Source organism: Ixodes scapularis, unplaced genomic scaffold (genome assembly GCF_016920785.2).
Source record: "Ixodes scapularis isolate PalLabHiFi unplaced genomic scaffold, ASM1692078v2 PGA_scaffold3__209_contigs__length_174095766, whole genome shotgun sequence".
In the NCBI taxonomy this organism is placed as follows: domain Eukaryota; kingdom Metazoa; phylum Arthropoda; class Arachnida; order Ixodida; family Ixodidae; genus Ixodes; species Ixodes scapularis.
In genome coordinates, this window is record NW_024609868.1 from 86,585,306 (window position 1) to 86,594,117 (window position 8,812).

The window sequence follows — 8,812 nt, forward strand, 5'->3', positions numbered from 1 at the left end:
ATTCCTGATGGAATGCTCTTTCTGGAAAGTAGCTCGAGATTATAGGCCTTCTGAATACTATAGAAACAGGTAAAGATACACATCATAGGTTAGTCGTGGGTTTCATTATCAAGCAAAAGTCCGAAGCCAAATGCATTCAGAAGCAAAATAGTACACAAAATGTAATGTGGACCACTTTTATTTACAAAAGGCACATGGCCCGGGACCTAGAACGACACGTTGCGGGCAACTCCCCTAAGGAAGCGTCGCACATCAGTAGCGTCGTATTCTCTAGCAAGTGTCTTTAACCGTTCTGCAGCCTTCGCGTATTTCGAGGCCTGCTTGAAGCGCTGGCCCATCTCGAGTCTTCCAAGCCGGTGAAGTTGCAGGGCGTCTTCTCGTTGTAGCACCTCCAAGAATCTCCAGAGAGTTGGGTGCGAGCACTGAACATGAGCTTGGAAGCTCCGGTGCCAGGCTTCCACTGAGTTCGTGGTCTTGGAGCCGCCCTGGAGAACGGTGTCGTGGTGGTTCCATAGCTTAATTGGAAACTGCGCATCTCTTCTGCCCCGTGCCGTTAGCCGCCCAATAAACACATCCTCGAAGTAGTCGACCACCAGGAGAAGTTCTGCGCGGATGCTGGACGCAAGCTCGGTGAATGCCCCCTCCACGTCGTCCTGGGGCACAATTGCAAGAGCTGGGATCATGCGAGCTTCCAGGTTTATGTCGGGGTCAAAAGCATACAGCTCCTGTAGTCCTTCCGACTGAAGTCTGCGGTAGACACATTGCGACAGGTGAAAAAAACACCCGCGCACGTCGGCGCTTGGGAAGACCGCCCTGAAAGCGTTGATAGCCGCCAGTTCGTAATCCACTGTGACGGTCCTTGGCTCGCAATCTCCCCCACACTCGGCGTTAAGGGTGTTCAGGGCTCGCGTGTACGTCCCACAGTCTTTCCGCGTTAGCAAAATGTATGCCGCAGGCAGGATGGAGCCGCCCACTTCGCAGTGTAGACTGTAAACCTGGTAAAACAACTCAGGCGCAACCTTGAACGTCCCGTCGGCGAACCACTTCTTAGATGTTCGGAGAACATCCACCATCTGCGGGCTGCAGAAGATAAGGAAACGGTCCTGGTCTTGCACACCGGAGTCATGCAACAGGAATCTGGACCCGTCAATCTTCGACGCGTACTGCGCAGGGATGACGACGTCTTCTAAGCGTGAAGGGAGAGGCATCGGCCGTTGCTCCATCGCCCGCGCCCTCCTGCATGCAAAAAAGTTGGAAATATTATTGCTGTCACGTTTCAACTATAGGGCGGTTACTCATTATTATTTTACTATATTTTCAATTTTAAAAATGTTTAGGCTAGCCCGATGATAAACTGGACATCTCCATAGCATATGAGGTGGCATATATTTTGCTAAGGTAGCAAAGATGTTAATTCGTAACATTCGTGTATAACACTTACCTTAATGTTCTCTTAACAGTGTCCTGAGGCGGTAAGTAACTGCAAGCTTCCGGTGTCATCTCGGCCACCAGGCGTCCGACGATGGCTTGATTGGGTTCCTCAGTCGTCCGTGCTCTTTCCTTCATTGATGAGTACGCCAACTTGGCCTCTTGGTCCAGTCGGCTGGGAGCATGGCTGTGTTCGTTGATCAGCTTGACAACTTCTTCGTCAATAGTGTGAGCCCTTGCTTTACACTCCAGTTTCCGGCTACATTGCCAGTATGTCTGCGAGGAATAGGCGTTTTTATAAATTATAACTTAGCTAAAGACAGGAACAGTCGGCGTAACAATCTTCGTACTATTAAAAAAAGATCGCATTTGAATCGCAAACTCAGTGAAAGGCTCACCTTTTCTTTGAAGCAACGTTCCTTGTCATACTCGAAGCCTTCGTGCAGAAGTTTCAGCCCACCGCGGTTACTTCGCAAGTTCACAGCCATTTCAGGGAAGTGACGAGTTAGTTTGCACCAACACTGGTTGGCATACGACGAGGCGACACACAAGTGAGTCACCAATAGGGGCGTGTCCTCTAAAACCGGAAGTTCTCCCCCCTCCCTCCGCTTCACATCTGCGGCGTTATGTCCTCTCCTGGACCTTCCTTCCTTTATGATAGGATGCGAAAAATTAACTGGAAAGGGCAGAAATAACTGGTGACATAAGACCAAATGCAGGGGTGCCCCCCTTTTCGCACCTCACCCGCTGAAGGCGAAACAAAAGAAAACGAATTCCTGCCTTGTTTGTCCGTATTGTCAATTTCTCCATAATTCTTCTAGGAGAGAAAAAAGGTTTGTTGAATGGAACGGCTTTACAAAAGGCAATTCCAGTGATAAGCATATATCCGGACAAGCTATCTTGGGTTGATTGTTGGACACCGCAGGAGCATAACATAGCAGCCGAACAAAGGGTAGACTTACCTCCTCCCTCCCCTGCCCCTACTCTTCCCGCTCTAAAATAGTGATCTTAAAAAAAAAAAGAAATCGGCATACCCTTATTTGTGTTTTTCGGTTTAGACCAAAAACTATTTATAGCATATAACTAGGATTCCATGCTTTCGGAGTTTAGCTTTCGTCAAATTTGGAGGTTTTTTTGTGTTTTCTTTTCTCAAAAATCTGGCATTTACCGGCGTTTATTTTCGGTAAATACTGAATTCTCAGAAATTACGAGTTTATCGAATTTTATTTCTGGTCAATTTCCAGATCTCCGAAAATGGTGAACAAAATAAAAAGAAGCTATTCACACTTCGACGGATGAAGACAACGAAATTCACTTTTATTGCACGAACTTTACAGCTGGTGCAATCACGGTTGTTAGGAACTCTATCTCAGCATACCTCGGCAAACCTCACTCATGAGGGCCCTCACTCACCCTCACTCACCCTCATCTTCACAGGTGAGGTGAGGGTGAGTGAGTTTCTGAACCAGGAAAATTCATGAGTGTGAGGGTGAGTGAGGGCCGTGAGGGCCGTGAGGGCTGTGAGGGCCGTGAGGGCCGTGAGGGCTGTGAGGGCCGTGAGGGCGGTGAGGGCCGTGAGGGTCGTGAGGGCCGTGAGGGCGGTGAGGGCCGTGAGGGCGGTGAGGGCCGTGAGGGCGGTGAGGGCAGTGAGGGCGGTGAGGGCCGTGAGGGCCGTGAGGGCCGTGAGGGCCATGCAACTCGGAGCAATTCGAATGCGTTTGAAGCGGCTGCATCCAATCAGGGACGCAAAATTTTCACGTGATACCGCGTGCCGGGGATGATGACACCGAAAGACTTGGTTCTGGTTTGAAATCGATCGTTTTTTTTGGAAATAAACTGTTTCAGAAAGGTGCATTAGTATTCTTAACGAGATTTAAATGCATAAAAACACGTTTATAACGCTTAATTGTGTCTAAATAGTGCAAGAAAAATAAAATTTTATGATGACGATGGCAAATTGCAGCAATTCGTTGCTGCGTGTGATCGCGGGCGGCCCGTGTTGCTGGTGTTGCGACGTAAAGTTTCTGGGCGAAACTGCCCCATCTGAAGCTGGCCTGAGTGGCGTGAGGGCCATCAGTGCGTGAGGGGCGTGAGGGGTGTGAGGGCCGCAAGGGCGGTGAGGCGCGTGAGGGCGGAGAGTGGCGTGAGGGCGGTGAGTGGCGTGAGGGCGGTGAGTGGCGTGAGGGCCGTGAGGGCCGTGAGGGCGGTGAGGGCCGTGAGGGCGGTGAGGGCCATGAGGGCGGTGAGTGGCGTGAGGGCTATGAGTGCGTGAGGGCCGTGAGGGCCGTGAGGGCCGTGAGGGCGGTGAGGGCCGTGAGGGCGGTGAGTGGCGTGAGGGCCATGAGTGAGTGAGGGGCGTGAGGGCCGTGAGGGCGGTGAGGGGCCGTGAGGGCCGTGAGGGCCGTGAGGGCCGTGAGGGCCGTGAGGGCGGTGAGTGCGTGAGGGCCGTGAGGTTCAGTGAGGGTGAGTGAAGGGCTGAAGGTGAGTGTGACTGTGAGGGTGAGGGTGAGTGAGGGGCTGAAGGTGAGTGTAGCTGTGAGGGTGAGGGTGAGTGAGGGGCTTAGGTAAGTGTGGCTGTGAGGGTGAGGGTGAGTGAGGGCGACCTAAAATGCCGACCTCTGTATCTCAGAGCTTGCTGTAATAGGTGCCGTCATATTTCGTCAGCTATTGTCGCTGATGGCACGCATATTGACGAGATGAGCCTCTTTTGGCAATTATACAAGTTTTGGAAGGGCACTGGTGAGCGCTCTTGGTACCGTTTTATATTAGAACTAATATTTTTTGTGCTTTGACTTCGATATTGGAGTTTTTCAGATAAACCCGAATCAACGAAAATTTTAGCCGGCGAGTGCTTTTCAGAGTTTTTCGGATATATCCGAAAACACGGAGTCCTACCTATAACTACTCCTGGCGGCGGCCCCGTTCTTCGAAGCATCGTGTTGAGCTTCGCCCATGGCTTTGTCCTGAAGCCCGTATAAAGTTTCATCTTTCCGCTAAAGGCGAATCAGACCAACAAAGTCACCTCCTTGTTCGTTTTAACCAACACCGGTTGGTATACGACGAGGCGACACGCAAATATCAGATGCTTATCATATAACATCGAGTTCTCAAAGTGTAAGGTTAAGGTAAGGCAAGTTTCTGGCATTGTTGACCCTTTTCGTCACAAGTTCCCCGATCCCGGCTTCCCGAAAGAGGCGCACGGTTATCAACCTTTGTCGGAGGCGATAAGACTAGCGTTTATCCCCGTTTCTAAAAAAAGATGGCTGTCTTCAGAACACAAAAAGTTAGAGAAGCAGAAAGGTCCATTGTTCTGTCAACTACAAAGAATGAACCAAAAGGAGGGAAAAGTTTCTCATGAATGCCGAAGCGTTCTCTGTAGCGTTCGAGGAAACAAAGCTGAACAGAGGAAGAATTACTTTTTCGTATCAACTTGGGGGCGAAAGATAAATACTACAAGGGCGAGAAAACCAAATCTTGGGTGTCCCTTTTGTGTTCAACGACCATGCACCGAAATATCCATACACCGAAATGTCCATGCACCGAAAAGTCCCTACACCGAAATGTCTTGCACCGAAAAGGCCGCACACCAAGAAGTCCGCACCGAAAGTTCCTACACCGAAATGTCCTACACCGAAATGTCCTAGACCCCCTTGTCATATGTTACACTCGTCACTGTCACTCGTTCTTACTCTTTGAGTTAAACGCTGAATTGCGCTGCTGCAAAGCGTTACTTTCCTCCGCTTTGGAGAAAGAAACAAAAACCAAAAAAAAACAAAAAAAAGATGTTACACTACGTACTCAGACGTCTAACAATCAACAGAGGTACTGTAATTGTAGATTTTTGTTTTTTGACATTTGGGTAAAGCAGTGACCCACAAAACTTGCCAAGGTGCTCGGTGACAGGGCTAGGAATTCGACAATCAGTCCTATACTGTTACGCAAGACAAAAACACTAAAAAACTACGCTGAACTCGAATATGCCAAAAGAGTAACACAACTCGCCAATAATAAACGGAGTGAATGTCACAAAGGCGCCAATACTGCCCAAGGTAACGATTTATGTTGTGGAACAGTCGGCACAACAAAGCAGCGCAACATAAGAACAGTTTTCTTGCAATTGCTCAGCAATGTTGTAGCATCAGTCACAGCACTGCCGGAAGTGTCCGCTCCTAAATCCCCTCGGCAACTGTGTTGCTCCACCGTTGACTGCGTCGTGTTCACAACAGTTACCGGAGCATTGTGTTTATCTAGCAAAATTAATGCTGTCCTGATGTTGCTAAATAGTGCAGGAAACAGCAGCGTATCTGTAGTCGAAACATTATCACGCAACACTAGTTCCGCCAGCATATCCGAGCAACGTCACGTTGCCTTTGCGGGAGTGCAGAACTATAATTTTGCTTCTATTCGACTAATATTTCGGTACAGTGGGGCCCTCTGATTCCAAAATGTCATGGCAGCGTCACCTTTTTTTTTTTTTTTTTTGCTTTCGGCAAACATAACTTAAAAACAGTCATCGCAACGTCTGTTTTTACGCAGCCAGCAAACTGTTCCCGTGGCAGTTTAGGGTCTCTTGACACATTTCATCTTTTAGGTGCGCAACAGTTTCGCGACACTCAAGTTTCGCAAAATGTGCTCGTCCACACGTACCGCTTCACGTGCAACAACACACACCGATGCACCGTTTTGAGTGAGCTCCGAATCAGATCGCTATTTATCTGGGGACCTGCTTTGTGCATTGTATGCAGTCAATTCACTTTAATTTTTTTTCTCACATACTGCACTACTTGGAGCGAACTCGCGTGTGCGCTAAGCCGATTGAGGCGGCTACCTGTACGTGCAGGACATGTGCCGGCGCCGAGCCCGTACGCAGCCAATTCATTGCCAAAGCTCCTATCAATGCACATGGTATTCACAGAAACGCTATGTGCCCAATCTGATTACTTCTCGGCGCCCATGTCTGCCCCGAGTTTACTGTGCCAACTGTTTCAGAGAGCGCACATGGTTTCACGTTCGCTTGTAAACAAAGCAAACTCGGTTTCAGATTACTCGATGGTCTCTTATCCAGCGGTATCGTCGCGACAACAACGTTATGAGCACTATTCTAATCTCGCCAACTCCCGCTAATTCTCTTCGTCCATCGCTGGATTTTTTTTCCGATATGCTACTTACATTTCCTTCAGTGGTGCTTGACGTGCTTGCGGAAGCGCCGGCAGTATCCATCGTTCGTGGTTTCGTTTTTTTTCGGATTTGGCTCCGCTACAACACCGGCAGTGAAGTGTCTTCTCAAACAGCTCGCTCCCCCCTCAAAGGCCACGTGAGCGTGTTTCTGAGCGGCCATTGGCGGCCCCCTCAGAGTGATTGACAGGACTCGACAAAGTTTCAGCAAAAGCTCGCTCCAGAAGCGAGGTGTGCGCGCAAGTTTTTTTAGATGCGCGCGTCCTTTTCGGACTCTTTCAGACGGCGCAACCATTTCGCGAAACTAGATTTCGCGACACTAGATGCCCGAGAAAAATGCATCGTGTGAACGGGCCTTTAGAAACCAGTTCGGGTTGATGATGCTAGAATGTAGTTGCAAACATATTTTCCAAATGTGTTCCAACGGTACCGCACAACAGTTTTGCGGCAGGTTAGAATAGATGCTTCGCGGAATCGCTGCGGAAACACTTGGCAGCATAGTTTGTTAAGTGTTGCTTACACCTATTCGGCTGAAGTTGCCCGCAACAACGGAACTGCAGCGTCACATCCGTTTTCGTCAATTGTTGCCGCATGCATCTTCTCAACATTTGCACTGCATGACGAGGTAGCTGTCCTCGCGACACTGCTTCTTACGATCGAGACAACAATGCTTTTTTTTTTCACAGTACCTTACAGGCTCTTTTTTAGAGCCTCGCGTAAGGGCGGTTTCAAGTACATAAATTCAAAGGAAGAGAATAGTAAGAAACGCGCATACAGTTTTACACAAAATCATTGCATAGGCACAATATAAGTACAAACAATAAGCACATGGGACTGATATAGAAGGTTGCATATTACACACGAAGAGAAATAGCGGGAAACGCAGAGGTTTGAAAGTATGAGTCAAGTTGTTCCTTGAACAGTTAGTCTCGCTAATAGTGACAGGATTCGGGAACGCCGTTCCATACGCGGATTCCACGTGGTACAACTGAGTTAATGAACGCGTTGGTGGAACAAGTGAGCTGTTGAAAGTTTTTACAGCTAGTGGTACGATGAGATGACCTATTGAAGGGTTAGGGGAAAGTAACGCTTGCAAAACAATTGCTATAATAGAACTTGTGAATTAGGCACAGAGTAGAATTGGTTCGACGTACTCGAGCAATGGTGGATGTTATATACTAGTTGATGTCGCGAGATCTTTCATATTTACGGAGTGGGTCCTCGCGAGAGAAGGAGCCGCGTGAAAAATAAAGAGAAAGACTGCTGTGTCCTGAAACCGCGACATCTCTTCATATTGTATCGTCGGCTCCGTAGTCTTAGTTTATAACAGTAGAGAACATGGATGTTGTAGGAGAGAGGCAATCATGTTATATGAATAGGAGGATATTATAAAACACGCTGCTCGATTCTGGACTTTCTCAATGTGCGTGGTGAGTATTTCTGATTGGGGCTCCAAATCGCTGGAGAATGTTCGAGTTTCAAACGGACGTATGTTTCGTAAGCAAGTTTGCTGAGATTGTTTGGGGCGCTATTAAGGTTACGTTTGATATAACCTAACGTTCTACACGCGTCGGCGGTCCCAAAGTTAATATGGGTGACCCATGAAAGGTGAGATGTAAGATGGACACCACAATACTTGTAGGATGAACACACACTAAGAGATGAAGTGCCTAATGCGTATGGGAACTGCGAAACAGATCGATTGCGAGTGAAGTTTATTACCTAGCATTTGTATTTATTAAGTAGCATTAGCCATTCTTCACACCAGTCAGTCATGCTATCAAGATCATGCTGCAGTAGTATGCGGCCATCTGGAGTGTTAATTCTTCCGTACAAGACAGTAATCCGCAAACACACGCAGATTAGGAAACAAAGCATTTGGAAGGTTGTTAATTAGATAATAAGGACCCAGGAAGCTGCCTTGCGGAACGCCAGAGGTCACATTAGTAAGGTCAGATTGAAAATCACCACAGACAGTATACTGAGAGCGAAACGATAGAAAATTGAGAATCCACGAAAGTGTTAAGGAATCAAGATTAAGTAAAAAGAGCTTAGGCAAAAGGTGACAGTGCGGAACGTGGTCGAATACTTTAGAAAAGTCTAGAAATATTGCATCAGTTTGAGAGTTAGAGTCCATTTTGAGATCTAGGTCATGGGTGAACTCAAGGAGTTGCGCTTCACAAGAAAATCCTTACGAAAACCATACTGA

General features: G+C 47.9%; 1 protein-coding gene across 1 annotated transcript; it reads right to left on the reverse strand.

The window, feature by feature from the left end:
* Window positions 1–206: 206 nt before the first annotated feature.
* On the reverse strand, window positions 207–1,739 carry LOC121837088. Its single transcript, XM_042292527.1, has 2 exons — window positions 1,442–1,739; window positions 207–1,236 (listed from the first exon to the last, which is right to left on the reverse strand). Exons 1-2 carry the CDS (start codon window positions 1,564–1,566, stop codon window positions 207–209), a joined length of 1,155 nt encoding a protein of 384 aa, XP_042148461.1. The 5' UTR covers window positions 1,567–1,739.
* Between the last annotated feature and the right edge of the window lie 7,073 nt (window positions 1,740–8,812).